We start from the raw sequence: 16,187 nt of genomic DNA on the forward strand, positions 1-16,187 counted from the left end.
ATGTGCCACTCTTCACTAATTTTTTTGCTTTGAAGAAGTTATTTTGGGGCTCCTGGGTGACTCAGTCAATTAAGCACAGGACTCTTGATTTAGGCTGGGGGTCATGATCTCCAGGTCCTGAGATCCAGCCACATGTAGGCTCTAGGATGAAACTGTGGAGTCAGCTTGGGATTCTTTCCCTCTTCCTCTCCCTCTGCCCCTCCCCCACATCCGCACGCGCACATCTGGGAGCACTATCATTCTCTGTCTCGCTCTCTCAAATAAATAATAAAAATATGATTTATGTTAGCATGTAGTGGCTTCATTGCTATTAAATTGGCTAACGAATTTTTTTCATTGCTTTAACTTCTAATGGAGTAAGTACTGATAGATAAAACCTACATTAAAAGAGCAAAAGGGTCCTAGAAACAAAACCGGAGAACTCCTGTTCTGGACCAATGATATGGCTATCCTTGAGCACAGGCTCAGACAAAACACACACCCCTCACTCTAACCCCACGGGCGGAGGGAGAACCTGACGGAAGGCCTATTCTAGCAAAGCCACAGCCCCAGACCCCCTTACTCCCACTAACTTCCTCTTTTTCCTTCGGAGAGATTAGGAGAGCACGGCTCGCCTGGGCGGGGCCAGGGCTGGGCGGGGCCAGGGCTGGGCGGGGCATCCACCCCGCCCCCATAACCCCGTGCGAAACACGCCACAGCGACCCTCGTCGTCGGAAGCGCGGCAAGGCCCCCGCAGTGCATTCTGGGATGCGGTCTCCACCAATGAGATGTGAGCTACGTCACAAGGGCGCCCTTTCCGGGTGGCCTGGGCTAGCAGGGCACTCGGGCCCGTGCCCCGGGGGCAGCCACCCACACCTCTTGTCGTGCCGGTGGCTGTGGACCGTGCCGGGCCTTCCGACATGGTGGACTACTACGAGGTGCTGGGCGTGCCCCGCCAGGCGTCATCAGAGGCCATCAAGAAGGCATACCGCAAGCTGGCGCTCAAGTGGCACCCCGACAAAAACCCTGAGAACAAGGAGGAGGCGGAGAGGCGGTTCAAGCAAGTGGCCCAGGCCTACGAGGTCTTGTCAGACACCAAGAAGAGGGACGTTTACGACCGGTATGGCGAGGCTGGAGTAGAGGGCGGCGGCGGGGGCGGCGGCGGGGGCAGCGGGCCCTGCCGCGACCCCTTCGAGTATGTCTTCACCTTCCGCGACCCGGCCGAGGTCTTCAGGGAGTTTTTTGGGGGCCGCGACCCATTTTCGTTCGACTTCTTCGGAGACCCACTAGAGAACATCATGGGCGGTCGGAGGAGTTCCCGGGGAAGCAGAAGCAGAGGAACCGCTCCCTTCTTCTCCGCCTTCAGCGAATTTCCAGCCTTTGGAGGTGGTTTTTCTTCTTTTGATACGGGATTTAGTTCCTTTGGTTCCCTGGGGAACGGAGGCCTTTCTTCCTTCTCCATGTGTTGTGGTAGTGGTGGGACCGGCAACTTCAAATCCATGTCGACTTCCACCGAAATCGTTAATGGCAAAAAAATCACCACCAAGAAAATCATTGAGAATGGCCAAGAAAGGGTGGAGGTGGAAGAAGACGGAGAGTTGAAGTCCCTGATAATAAATGGCAAAGAGCAGCTGCTGCGCATTGACACCAAGTAATTCCAGTCCACGTTCAACTTAGAGCACATGGTGAGGAAATAGCACTTTTTTTTTTTTTTTTTTTTTTTTTTTTTAAGATTGCAAGGGAACTCTACTTTCAGAACAACTGTACTGAAGAATTTATAAACAGTCATGCCAATGCCTATTTGTTGTTATTGTTGGGACCACATGAATAGGACCTCTGATTCTCTTTAAAACTTATGTAAATATCTGTATGCACTTTGCTATTTATTAAACATAATCCCCAGGCAGACGGTGATTATTTCCTAGTACTAGGACACAGTGTTACAGCACCTTGAACCTTGCCTTTCCATTTTGTTTGAAATGTGAGCCAGGTAGTTTTCTCTCTGAAGTTGACCTTGCCAAGATAAATCGTTTTACTTCCATTTTTTTCACCACATTATAGTAAAAGATGTGTACACACTAATACTTCTGGCTTAAGGATGGTTTTTAGTCCCACATAGACGCCGGTGACTAGTAAGAGTTTTCCGTTTAAATATAATAAACCTAGGCTTTTTAAGAAACAGGTAAACCTGGCAAAGTGGGTGTATTCATTTCCTACGGCTATTGTAACAAATTACCACAGATTTGGTAGCTTAAAACAATGTAGATTTATTCTCTTATAGATATGGAGGTTGGAAGTCTGAAATCCATTTCAGGAGACTGAAGTCAGTGTAAGCAGGAACGTGTTCCTTCCAAAGGCTTGAGCAAAATACATAGGTGAATTCCTCACAGTTACATGATTATTTAATAGCATCAAATGGACTTTATTCAGGTTACTTGAGCAATTAAAAAAACTAGTAGTGATGACTCAAATAGAAATCTGATTGCTAGCCTCTACCCACCCAACCTGGTTCTACAACTATGGTTGATAGAAATGTGGAAAGTTACTTCTCTAAGGCTACACAAAACTACCCTGTTGCTGTGTGCAGGATGTATCTTGTTTCAAATTAGGTTGACAAAGCCAAGACTATTGGAAAGCTTGGAGTAGTAATTGGGTGAGGCAGCATACATCTGAGAGTACATTTCTGTTGAAAACAGTGGAACTATACCCAGTGGAAACCACTTCGGGTATAGTTGCGTTGGGATTGTCCATCACAAGTGTGCCATCCCCTTTGGTCATGACTAAGGGAAAGTTTGCACGAGGCATTGGAGCAAAAAGGCAACTGAACTAGACAGACTAAAAATGCAGCACATTCCTTCCTTACAGGAAGGTCATGTGACTTGAGCACACTGTTTAGGAATATATGAAACCGAATTTGATATCTGTAAAGGCCAATCCCTGTGGAATGGCATGTGAACAACATGCAGCAGGAATATAGGATTCAGCCACTACTGTCCCACGAGGGCACAGACTCTGTTAAAACTACCTCACATGGTCACTGAGGTACCCAGGCAGTGCTTCTCACCCACTAATTGTACAAGAACTATCAGAATAAAACAGACTACTGGGGCTTTAAAAAAAAACAAAATGAGTTTATTTGCTTGCCAGGCTAGGGAACAACACACCAGTGAAGATATTCATAGTTGTTGGTGCGGAGGGGAGAAGGAGCAAGGAGGGAAGGGACGTTGAGTTTTGAAGTGATAGAAATTAAAAATCACCACTCTGTATAGGACAGGATAAGTGCATTTGTGTCTATACAGCTGGTTAACATAAGTCTCCATTGGTCAGGAAAGTCTTCAGTTGGGTCCAGTAAGACTGGCATGGGGGCAGGGAGGGTCATTCAGAGGTCATGTATTTTTTTTTTTTTTTAAGATTTTGTTTATTTACAGAGACACAGTGAAGAGGGAACCCAAGTAGTGGGAGAGGGAGCAGCACACCTCCTGCTGAGCAGGGAGCCTGATGTGGGGCTCAATCCTGGGACCCTGGGATCATGGCCTGAGTCTAAGGCAGACCCTTAAAGACAGAGCTACCCAGGCGCCCCAGAGGTCATGGATCTTAACGGCTCTAGTGGAAGCAACAAACAAGTCAATGGATGAATATATAAGCAAATTTGGTCAATCCATACTAAAGGATATTATTCAGCCTTAAAAAGTAAGGAAACTGACATACGCTGCAACATGAGTGAGTCTTAAGGACATAAGCTAAGTGAAATACGTCAAAAAAAGGCAAATACTCTATGATTCCATTTATATAATGTACCTAGAGTGGTCAAATTAGTAAAGACAGAAAGTAGATTGGGGGATGCCAGGGGTTTTAACAGCATTTGTTGCAGCGAACAGCATTCAGTTAGAGATCTGGTGGAGAGTTTCCCTTTTGCAGAATAGAAAGCATTTTATGTAAAGAATTTTCAAAACTGAAAACCGCTTTTTAAAAATAGCTCTAAAATCACAGTCCTGTATATCAGTATTTGTTGTTTATGGAAAGGCTTGAGTAGGCTTTCAGAGTAGGGAAAACACTTCCTCTGGTGCAAAGATGAGCATCTGCAGGACCCCACCGTGGACTCTCTCCAGGGAGAGAGAGCACTTTCCCAGGGAGTGCACTAGTTAATAAGGAAGTAGTTTAAGACATCATTTTAAGAATTGGGCATATTGGGGCGCCTGGGTGGCTCAGTGGGTTAAAGCCTCTGCCTTCAGCTCAGGTCATGGTCCCAGGGTCCTGGGATCGAACCCCGCATCGGGCTCTCTGCTTAGCGGGGAGCCTGCTTCCTCCTCTCTCTCTGCCTGCCTCTGCCTACTTGTGATCTCTGTCAAATAAATAAATAAAATCTTTCAAAAAAAAAAAAAAAAGAATTGGGTATATTAAAGTTTTTTTAAAATAAAATTCTTTAAAGCTTTTTTTTTTAAGATTTTTATTTATGTGACACAGAGAGAGAGGCTTAACCCACTGAGCCACCCAGGCACCCTAAATAAAAATTTTAAATAAGCATTTTTTTAGGTGTATCTATGGGACATTTACAAATGCTAATCATATCTTATGCAATATAGGAGCCACTAGCTACACGTGACTACTGAGCACTTGAAATGTGACCAGTCCAAATTGAGATATGCTGTAAGTGTAAAATAAATAGCAGATTTTGAAGACTTAGTATGGAAGCAAAAGAATGTAAAATAGCTCATTAAAATTTTATGTTGAGTATGTGTTGAAAGTTTAACATTTTAGATATATTTGATGGAATAAGATAAAATTTTAGCCCTCTTTTTGCCTTTTTTGGTAACCTGTCTACTAATTTTTAATAAACTATATATATAGCCTGCATTATAGGTCAATTGGGCAATTCTATACTAGACCACAAAGAAAACCTACTAAATTATTTAATATAGGGACTTCAAAAGAAACATTCTCTGATTAAAACCTAGAATAATTAGAAAAAAATAAGAGATAGCTGTGGGAGGGAATAAACAACTTTGAATATAACTGTGGACTTAGAGAGGAAATCCAAACCAGAAAATTAAATGACCAAAAACAGAACGAAGGGGGGCGCCTGGGTGGCTCAGTGGTTTAAGCATCTGCCTTCAGCTCAGGTCATGATCTCAGGGTCCTGGGATCGAGCCCCACATCGGGCTCTCTGTTCAGCAGGGGAGCCTGCTTCCCCCTCTCTCTCTGCCTGCCTCTCTGCCTACTTGTGATCTCTCTTTGTCTATCAAATAAATAAAAATCTTTAAAAAAAAAAAAAAAAACAGAACGAAGGAAAGAAAAAGAAAATATGAACAATTTATGCCAAAACCTAGGAGACATAAAAAATGTTCTAGGAACTTCAATGCTTCGTTGTTAAGAAAACTCTTAACAGAAAGGAACTTAATGCTTAGCCAAGGAAAATTAGAAAAATAACTATAAAATAAACCAAAGGACACAAGAATGACAATCATTACTAAAAAGCAAGCTGGGATTAATGAAATAGAAAACAAAACTAGTAAAAAGAATAAGCAATTCCCAAAATTATTTCTTTGAGAAAACCAATAAAACAATTTCACCCATCATAATTTTTGTATTATTATTAAGTAGACTCCAGGCCCAGCTGGAGCCCAGTGTGAGGCTTGAGCCCATGACCCTGAGATCAAGACCTTAGCTGAGATCAAGAATCAGATGCTTAACGACTGAGCCTCCCAGATGCCCCTCACCCATCATAAATCTTAAGAAAAGGGGAAAAAATATGAAAGACTTCGACTCTGATCTTTCATACTTGGAGAAAATTTCCATGACTACTTAAAGAAGTAACATTTAAGGATAAACCAAATAAGTAAGAGTGACAAGATCTCAAAGTAAAAAAGAATTTAGTGGAACAAAAGTGATAATGGTGTGCCTATCACATATAATAATTGAGAATTTAGGTATAAATGATCCCTCATGTACCCAGTAAATTAGCACAAACATATCTAAAGGTCTTCAGATGACATACCTTGTCCTGCCGGGTACTTTCTAAATAATGGTAAGAGAAAATATTTGTTGTGTACTCATTGTGACAATAATGAGGCCAGAATATTTAGGTAATACCTGCCCACCTGCCCATTCAGCCAGAAAAATGGGAGTGAGAATTTGAACCAGTGCAATTAACTCCAGAGAATATTTTCACAAAGGAAAACTAAAAGATGCAGCCACTCCGGAAAACAGTATGGAGTTTCCTCAAAATTTTTAAATAGAACAACCTTACTACCTTACAATCCAGCAATCACACTACTAGATAATTACCTAAAGAATACAAAAGTACTAAGTTGAAGGGATCCATGTACCCTGATATTTACAGCAGCAGCATCTACAATAGCCAAATTATGGAAAAAGCCCAAATGTCCATCAGTAGAATGGATGATTAAAAAAATAAAATAAAATAGGTGAGTGGATAAATACATGGTAGAGGGGCACCTGGGTGGCTCAGTAGGTCAAGTGTCCAACTCTTGATTTCTCCTAACATACCCTTCCCTTTTAGATCCTATTCTGTTCATCACTTCACCCCCCTTTCACTGGGTTCATAGGCTCATAGTCTGACTTCCCTCCCACTGTCTCCTTTGAGGACTTCAACATCCCAAGTAGGAGACCTTTCCAACCTGCAATCCAACTCTGATCGTCCCCATGTCATACCCCAGTCATAACTCCTGGTCAGAAACCTTCACAGCACAGCTCTATCTCTGAAAAGTTGAACTCATTTACTTCTTTCTTGGATCACACAGACCCCTTTTTGTCTCTTGCACATTGTCTCACTTCCACTTAATTTATTCAAGTTTCCTGACACTGCTGTGTTTAGGTGTTTAGGTCTCTTGTGATCAGATCACACTCTAGCCCCTTCCAAGACAGGGCCACTAAAAATATCATGTCAATAAACACAACTTGCTGGTTCCTTTGTCCCTCCACTGAACAAGCAAACACCCACAAGCAAAGACTACTGATGGATCAGCTCACAACTCAGCATCTCTGCTCCTACACAGTTTGAGAAAATTGCACAGCCCCACGAAGATGGTGCCTTTGCAAAAGGATGGTACTAGCTAACCCACACCGGTGCTTGTCAATCCTCCCACAGACCCATGCCTCTGCCTCTCATTTCTTTTGGTGACCACTGCAAACCTTTACTACACCAGTGGAGTCGCTTCAACATTTATCTCACTGAACTTTTAGGAGGATGAGAGGTAGAAGTCTTAGAAAAACTGGTAGATAAGTAAGCACCTGGAAATAAAAAAAAGAAAAAAAAAATGACAACAACAAAAGTGTTCCACTTGGAACGTTGATTGGACATAAGCACCAATACAGACCTGAGACAATGGCTTCCTGTGGCCACAATTTATGCCCCCAATGAAGACCATGTTGGGCATGACTGGCCTGGGGTAGTCCAGGACGAAGTCTCCTCTGAAGAGCCACACAGATGCAGAGCTGAAAATGTCCACCACCGACACCTCTCTCTGAAGAAGCTCAGAAGCAAGGCTTGCATAAGGGGTGAAAGAAATGTGGCAAATGTACTTCAGGGCCAGAGGATAGAGCATATTCTTGACCCTTTGCAGGAAAGTCATGTGGTCTGAATTCATTGTTAACAACCTGGGAATATAAGAGGAAGGGTTTGGGCACTGTGTACCCTCAAAATCTAAGTCACATGGAATGGAACGCAAAAAAAACACAGCCGGAAGTGACAGGTACTTAGCCAGTACCGCCCCACAGGGGTAAACAGGATCAGTTAAAACCACATCAAATGAACTGGCATTCAGGTGCCTGACCAGGTCCTTGTTACGCAGCAGGGCCTCACAAGACCTTTGATAAACCAAAGCAGCAATTTTCAAACTTTTCATAGTTTCCAAAAACATCGTTAGAAAAGGCATTCTTTTAAAAATCAGGTAACTCCGGCCCAGCAGGAGGTAATTAAACTCATCCTGGGTGTACGGAACTGCATAGCTCGTCATGTTGAAAAAGTCCTCCTCTTTGATATGCAGGCTCAACTCTGGCGAAACCACCACCATTTGGTGGCCTCTGGCATGGAGCTCCTGCACAGCTTCCTTCATGCTGAGCCAGTGGCTGCCATCCATGGGCACCACCAGCACCTTCCCACCTTCAGCCCAGGGTCCTACACACGCGAAGAGCAACAGCCCCGTGAGTGCGGGCAGGGGAACCAGGAATCTGGCAGCCATGTCGGTAGAAGCCCAAAGCAGCTGACTTTTCAGATCAGGCTCTGTCTCCTACCTTTATTTCCTTTGTCTTTATCTTATCATTGAGCCACTTAGAATATCGGGTAACTGGCAGGCAGCATGTCCTCCTTGTGTTAATCATTACAGACTAGATCTATCCCTCGCTTTCACCATCACCCCCCTTCCTTCTCCTTCCACGCAGGGAAAGATCAATCTCCCTTATCACAGAAAAACTCATCTACTTGACAGCTCTCTCCAGGGAACACTCTAATTCATTCTGTTGCTTTTTATCCAATTCCCAAAACAGGGCTGTGGATGCCCATTTCATTTGATCTCCTCCTATTTCTCTGTTAACTGTGTCCTAAAGCTCTGTGACTGGGCTCTGAAGAGTCACCGATGCCCGGGTCTCGAAGCATAACCTCTCTGTTGGATGTGACCTCAGCTGAAATCTCTCAAAGCTCTCTCCTCCCATTGGTGGGGACCATGGTGCACAAACCAATATATAACATTGCTAAGACAGCTTTCTCTGAATAGGGAAGGGGGAGGGGGTACTAGCTCTTTGGTTTTGTTCCTTTTCCACACCAGGACATCTCTTGCAATGGTCAGGGAAGAAGAATCTTGAAGCAGCTGTCAAATATGGAAATATCTCAAAGAATCCTGCACTGGAGATGAGAGGACAGCCTAAGGGTTTGTTGAGCATTCTATATTTACTCCGCAGAATGTGAGTTGCTGTTACCTAAAGAGTAAATGGGCAAGACAACAACCCTGATCAATGACATGGTGGGACCAGACAGCCACCCCCCCCCCCACACACACACACAGGGCCTGCTTGCTTCTGAACAGGAGGTAGCGGTCACCCAGTCTCCGTTCAGCCTCTAACTCCACTCCTCTTCTCCAGTCTTCTCTGTTTAGGGACTGGGGTCTTTCACCGATAACTTCCTTGCCACACCCTCCTTCCATGAAACCCCTCATTTCATACAATGCCTCAGAGCTCCCCTATACTTCCTAGATGGGATGATGCATGATTCATGAATCCTTAATAAAGACAATTAGATCTGCAAATTTACTCAGATTTTTGTTCTTTAACCACTTTAAGATATAAATCTAGATAAAATTAAAAAAGGAGACATACAACATGATGGATGGGAAGATTGAACATGGTAATGCTCCTGATGTTGTCCCCAGGTAAGCTATAGATTTAATGCAAACCCAAACTAAATCTCACTGGGATTTTTAACATGACCAAATAATATTTTTAAATTCACCTGGAAGCATTACTGTCTTAGGGTGATAGAGGAGTAGCTCTTATCAGACCAATGGTCCCACAGATAATGATTATAAACTCTTGCAAAATGGTCTGTTTTGTTTTGTTTTGTTTTGTTTTCCTTAATGCTGTCTGAAGGCACTGGGAAGCAAACAAAAGCAAGCAGAAACTTAAGGGGAAGATGGAGACAGGATGGCACAGGAGCCCGAGAGTGGCCAAGTGCCAGGGTAAACGTTCCTTCCTCTTCTTAACACCCACCTCTCATCCTTCTGCCCTCAACCACTGTACAGCTCCTCCCTGTTAACAGGGAGATTATCTTAATGCCATTTGTACCCACACAGCCAGAAAATGGCCAGCACCTCAGTCAACCCACTACCCATCATGGGGTTTCTGCCTCCTTCCAGAGCTCAGACCAAAGCTCTAGGGGTACTCCCTTTCTGTTGTCCCTGTCACAGTGCCCAACCCTTGTCTGTCAGCCCTGAAGCCAACAGAGCAGTGGGCACCACACGCTTTTTTTCTCCAACCTCAGCCCTTCCAACCTTCTGACTCAAGCTTCAGCCTCTTCAGCCTCTAGCTGAGCTTCGGTGGCCCACCAACCTGCCCATGGTAGCAGCCCGCCGAGCGGATAGCCATCCATTTCCCCCTCCTCCAATGTGTACTCTGGGCACTGCCTCCAACATGTACATTGAACCAGCCAGTGTTTTCATGTGTCCCCATACTCAACATGGCGGTCCATACCATCTGACATACGTGCCACTCTCCCTGCAAAAAGGTCAACAGCCTACTTAGGATTTCCCCCATGATACTCATTCTCAAGGCCCATTTCTTCAGTTTCCTGGCTGTTTCTCCCAACTGTTGGCTCACGAGCTGACCACCCTACATGGAGGGCAAGGAGAGACTGAAGAAAGAGGCAGGCCACTCCAGAGGGTGGGTGGCAGGGGTAATAAGCAAGAGAACTTACTCACAAGGCTTGTCTTGGGTGGCCACAATACCAGTAGATCTCTGCCCCTGCCTGCCAAACCTTGAAAGTTTACATAGAGCCCTTAACTGGGTTCAGTCATGTATATGAGTCAGATAGTATACCATCAATAACACTGACTCTCTCAAGGCTACATCCTTGGAAACAGCTCCCACTGGAGAATGGTGGGCAGAACACACATCCCAAGGACAGTGAAGGAGCTGAGAAACCTCCAATTGCCTGAGCCCAGACCCCAGGTAAACCAGCATGAGCATCCTCCCAATGATTCCCTCCAACACTCAACAACACTAACAAAAGCAAAATTTCTAACTACACAAAGGATTTAAATATATTATCATCCAAACAGGATATAAGAACACTCAACAAGCATAGGAAAATATGCTCAACATCAATAGTCATTAGGGAAATGCCAATAAAAATGAGATTTTTCCTCTTGCCCACTAGGTTAGCTATAATTTAAAAAATTTTAATGCAAAATAATAAATGTTGGCAAAGATGTAGAAAAACTGGAATATCCACACATTACTGGTACAAATATAAAAGGGTGTGGCCACTGTGGAAAATAGTTTGTCAGTTCCTCCATAAATTACACATAGGATTACCATCTGACCCAGCAATCCTACTCCTGGGTTTTTACTCAAAAGAACTGAAAACAACTGTTAAAAACTTGTCCATGAATGCTCATAGCAGCACTATTGACAGTGGTAAAGAGTAGAAACCCATCAGCTGATGACATAAAAGTCCAGCATCAGAGGCACCTGGCAAGCATGTGACTCTTGATTTCAAGGTGGTGAGTTCTAAGTTCCATGTATGGTGCAGAGATTACCTAAATAAATAAAACTTTTTTAAAAATGCCCATCAATTGATAAATGTACAAACAGTGGTCCATCCACACAGTGGGATATTATTCAGCTATAAAAAGAAATGAAGTGCCAGGGCACCTTGGTGACTCAGTCCATTAAGTGTCCAACTCTTGGTTTTGGTTCAAGTCATGGTCTCAGAGTCCTAGAATGGAGCCCCACGTCAGGCTCCACACTCATCAGGGAGTATGCTCAAGGATTCTCTCACTCCCTCTCTCTCTCTCTCTGTCTCTCTCTAACCCTCCCACCAAATAAATATATAATCTTAAAAAAAAAAAAAAGGAATGGAGTACCAACACCTGCTACAAATGGATAAGCCTTGAAACATGAAGCTAAGTAAAGAAGCCAGATATAAAAGGTCACCTATTGTACAATTTCATTTCTATAAATCATCCAGAATAGGCAAATCTACAGACAGAAAGTGGATTGGTGATCACTAGGGTTTGGGGAGGGCAGAATGCAGAGTGAGTACTTAAAAGATAGATAGGTATGTGTCCTTTTGGGGTGACAAGAATATTCTGGAACTAGGTAGTGGTGATAGCATACATCCCAGGTGTACTGCACACTTTTATTTTATGTGTATCTTGCCACAAAAAAGCAAATGGAGCAGGCACTTTGAAAATCAATCTGGCAGTTCCTCAAAGATAAAACATAGAGTTATCGCACAACCCAGCAATTCTACTCCTCAGTACGTACCCAAGAGAATTGAAAACTTAGTCCACACCAAACTTGAATATGAATGTTCATGTATTCATAATGGCCAAGAAGTAGAAACAACCCAAAAGTCCATCAGCTGATGGGTAGATACATGGAGTGTGGTATATCCATAGAAGGAAATATTATTCAGCAATAAAAAGTAATGCTACAACATGAATGAACCCGGAAAAAATGTCACGTTAAAAAAGTCAATCACATATTCTGTAATCCCCTTTATATGAGATGATCAGAATAGGCAAATCCAAAGAGACAGAAGAGTAGATCAGTGGTTACCAGGAGCTGAAGAGTAATGGCTAATAGGGTGGGAATTTATTTTAGGGGTGATTGCAAAATTCCAAAACCAATTGTGGTGATGGTTGGTAGAAATACACTAGAAACCACCAAACTACAAACTTTCTGTGAATGAATTGTATGATCCATAACTTGTATCTCACAAGTTATTTGTTTGTTTAAACCCATTTGATCTCATCCTCTTAGAATTATGTCAATTATTAATCAACCAAGGTTCAAGTTTTTCAGATATTCATGTTGAATTTTTTTTTTTTTTTTAAATGCTGACTCCTACTAGCATTTAGCTACTCTGGATAATTACTTATTAACAGAAACAATACTGTCAAAATGTCCTGCGTGCCCGATCAGTCATAAAAATAAACACATTTCAAAACCCTTTTTGAAAGAAAAGCAAACCACAAAAGGCATTGCAGACATTGGCCCAAGTCGTGTACTTTAAAAAGTACCAATTAAGAATGACTTGGCATTTTGGGGTTTTGTGCCCCTGACTTGCCTCGAATTCAATCCTCAGCTCAACCAACAAATGTAGAGGCTGCAACCTGCATGACTATTACTTGCAGAGACCCCTGAAGGGAGACCAGATGGCTCAGGGAGTGAACAAAGGATCTTTGTGGCCCCTCACCACCCAGCTGGGGCCCTGCTGGTAGAAGTCACTGAAAGTCACATGGCATTGATTTAGATCAGCATTTCTCAGCTTTAGCACTATTGGGGTACAGATAATTCTTTGTTGGGAGTGGGTGTGTGGGTATATCTTGTGCTTTATAAAGGATTTTTAACAGCATCCCTGGCCTCTAAAATTAGACCCTATCATCCCCTAACTGCAATACCTAACATGTCTCCAGATGTTGCCTCCAAGGGTTGCAAAATTACCCCTGTTTGAGAACCACTATCTAGATGACTCTAGAATGCAAGACAAGCTGGGATAGAAGAGCTAGTCCTGAGGAGCTGGGATCTGGTTTTCTGAGAAAATGCTCCCCAAAGAACAATGCGAGAAAGCCATGTTGTTTGGATCACCTCATAGAGAGAATGTTCCGGCTGCTTGCTGAGTGAAGGTCCTGAGAAGAGAGGGACAGGGCCATGGCTTCCCCTGATAGTCTTCCAAGCCCCTTCACACACTGCCCACGTGACCCTCAAACAGCCCTGTGAGGAGTGAGGCACATGCTGTCAGCCCCATTCTGAGATGAGAAGACCCAAGCCCATGGCCAGGAGGCCAGGAAGAAATGCCTCAGATCTGCTGAGTCATCCTTCCGCCTCCTTTCTTCCCTTCATGGGGCTGCTACCCTCCAGGTGTGGTATAGTTAGAGAAAGAGTACCGGGCAAACGTGGGGTCTCCAGGTGGGGGAGTGACAAGGGGGTGGGTTCTTACCCTGCCTCTGCCCCTTGCTGCAGCTGGTGGCTTAAAGAAACTCACTTGGCTTGCCTGGAAATGGGTTTGCTCCTGTATGGGAAAACTGGACTTTTTCCTGTCTGAGGGGCCTCCATCCTGTCACTCCAGCCTAAAGCAGCCTGTCCTGCGTGTATTGCATTTACAGTCTTCAAAGTTCTCCCATGAACTCTATCTTCCCTGCCCCCAGCCCTGACTCTAGAGTGTTCCCATTTCACAGATGGAGGAAAAAACAATGAGATAAACCATCCACCCTGACCACGCAGCTAGACTTGAATCCAGGTCTTATAGTTCTTACTCTTCTAATGTAATGGGGACAAAGGAGGGATCCCTGGAGCCAGCAGGGGAGGGAAAGCTGGTCCTTTCCCACCCAGGCTCAAGCTAGGGCTGGGGTCTGGTGCATTCCCTTCCACAGCAGGCTAGGCAGAGAGGATGTGCACGTCCGAAGCCTGAGCTCCCCAGGTCCGTATGGCCCCTAAAAGGGAGAGTAAAAACCTGTCCCTGAACCTCTGAGCAGTTCTCTGCTTTGCAACTGGAAGAGACTAGAATTTATCTCTGAATTCCTTTATTCTAAGAAAAATGCTTCAAGAACCCTTCTAATTCTGAAATGTAACATCAAACTCTCTTCTAAAATGGCTCAGTTGGTAGATTATCTGACTCTTGATATCAGGGTTGTGAGTTCAAGCTCCTCGATGGGTGTGGAGATCGCTCAAATAAATAAAACTTTTAAAAATGGAAATATTGGAAACCTAAGGAAAAGAGATTAGCCATGGGGCAGATGAGTCTCAACTAAAAATCAAGGACCGTGGAGACAGTGTGCCAGCATCTGGCCTGGACTGAAGCCCCTGTGGGCAGAGGGAAAAGCCCCTGTGGGCAGAGGGAAAGGCAGAGGGACCAGGTGACAGGGCGCACGGGGTTGGAGAGGAGGCCCTCAGTGGGGACAGGGAAAAGCGGCTTCAGGACATCTGGGATCTCCCAGTGGGAACCACTGGCCAGGTGCCTGAGCAGCTTCTCTGGGAGCATCTTGAGCGAAACCAACAAGGAAGCCTTCTGAGGTGGTTGAGTCCCGCCCAGGGTCAAGGAGGCAGGAAGAGCTATAGTCAGTCACGCTATGGTGGGTGTTGCAGAGTGATCTCATCCTTTGTTAGACACGCAAGCCTACCAGCACCCAGTTATCGTTACCATCGGACCAGAGTGTGAATCAGAGCATTACTGCAAGGTGTGTTCACCAAGCTCTGGTTTTCAAAAGGCTCTGCACATTAGCCAAAGCATAATAAGAAACTTAATTATATTTGTTTTGTAGGTAGGCCAACAAGTTACCTATAAAATATGCTTGTTGATTTGATGAGCAAAATTGAATTTCCTTGTTTATTAATTTGAGTTTCTTGGATTATTTCTGAAGCCACATATGTTTCCAAACTTTCAGTGGCCCCTTGTATGGTGGCTATGTGTTGACTGATCAAGTTATTTGCCTACTGAGGAGTATTTGTGGGGTTTTTTGTTGTTGCTGTTGTTGGTTTGTTTCCAGCTATGAATCAGGTCTTTAGTTTTCCTGATTTATGATGTATCTTCTTTTTTAAGTAATATTTTTAGGTGAAGTCACATAACACAATTAACGATTTTAAAGGGAACAGTTCAGAGGCATTGAGTACATTCATCACGTTTGCAACGACCACCTCTGTAGGATTCTAGAACATTGTCATCACTGTCAAGGACACATTTTTCTCCTGAGTGTTGAAATGGTTTGATCATCTAACAAAAAACCTCTGATTTTGGTCACTTGAATTCCTAATATAAAAATACAAACTGATAATTACATATGGTCTAATGCAAAAGGTTCTCTATGGTGGACATTTGGGTTACAGCTGAGATGCCAATATAAGTTCATGGTGCTCCAAAAAAACCACATTCACCACAGTCCGTTTTGCAATATGACTAAGTCAAATTCTTTTTGCAAAAATAAGAGGGTGGGGATAAAAGGTACCAAAAATGTGATTTTTTTCCTTCTTTTTTTTGTGATTTTTTTCCTTCTTAATGCCAAATGTTTCTTATGACATTTTTGCTTATTAATTACTTGGTTAAATTTTCCAGGCATGTGGGATTTGAAGTCCATGCCCCATGCTTCCTGGAACCAATCCAATTATGCTCATGGACCCTGACCCTGCCCATTCTCAGAGGTATGGCCAACTGTCTGATGAAATTGTCATACGTGAAAGAGGAGGGATGAGAGTCTCTGGGACCTCTCTGAGGCTTTCTTTTGGATGAAAAATGCTTTGAGAAAGAGAATTCTGCTGGGAAAAAAGTGACCTGAAGCCTTTCAAAGGTATAAATATTAAAACAAAAACAAAGAACTCGTACGTTTTTAACTGTCCAAAGTAGCTCTGGGCTCTCTCCCCATATGTCAGGAAAGCTTCTAAGAACATTTGCCTTAGGTCAGAGGTCAATGTACTTTTTCTGCCAAGGGTCAGGTAGTAAATATGTAGGCTTAGCGGGCCACATACATCCCTGCCATGTA

At 43.6% G+C, this 16,187-nt stretch overlaps 2 protein-coding genes across 3 annotated transcripts in view; one reads left to right on the forward strand and one right to left on the reverse strand.

Moving 5' to 3' along the window:
• LOC101674734 (UDP-glucuronosyltransferase 1-6) overlaps positions 1-16,187 on the reverse strand; it is a 35,644-nt gene that overhangs the window by 17,748 nt on the left and 1,709 nt on the right. The window contains exon 1 of one of the 2 annotated variants that reach the window (XM_045066748.1): positions 7,317-8,235. The exons of the other annotated variant lie outside the window; for it this stretch is intronic. Coding sequence (XP_044922683.1) covers positions 7,317-8,180 — 864 coding nt within the window. The 5' untranslated portion in view covers positions 8,181-8,235. Of the gene's footprint in view, positions 1-7,316; positions 8,236-16,187 lie in introns of those variants that run through there. 2 annotated transcript variants of the gene reach the window in all.
• On the forward strand, positions 768-9,188 carry LOC123387985 (dnaJ homolog subfamily B member 3-like). Its single transcript, XM_045066751.1, has 2 exons — positions 768-1,664; positions 8,763-9,188. The coding sequence occupies exon 1, from the start codon at positions 900-902 to the stop codon at positions 1,632-1,634; it is 735 nt and encodes a 244-aa protein (XP_044922686.1). The 5' UTR covers positions 768-899; the 3' UTR covers positions 1,635-1,664; positions 8,763-9,188.

Source organism: Mustela putorius, unplaced genomic scaffold (assembly GCF_011764305.1).
Source record: "Mustela putorius furo isolate JIRA1106 unplaced genomic scaffold, ASM1176430v1.1 tig00003869_pilon_pilon_pilon, whole genome shotgun sequence".
Taxonomy (NCBI): Eukaryota; Metazoa; Chordata; class Mammalia; order Carnivora; family Mustelidae; genus Mustela; species Mustela putorius.

Bases quoted from the DNA above. Each gene is read 5' to 3' on its own strand.
- LOC123387985 (XM_045066751.1), top strand. From the start codon at position 900: ATGGTGGACTACTACGAGGTGCTGGGCGTGCCCCGCCAGGCGTCATCA.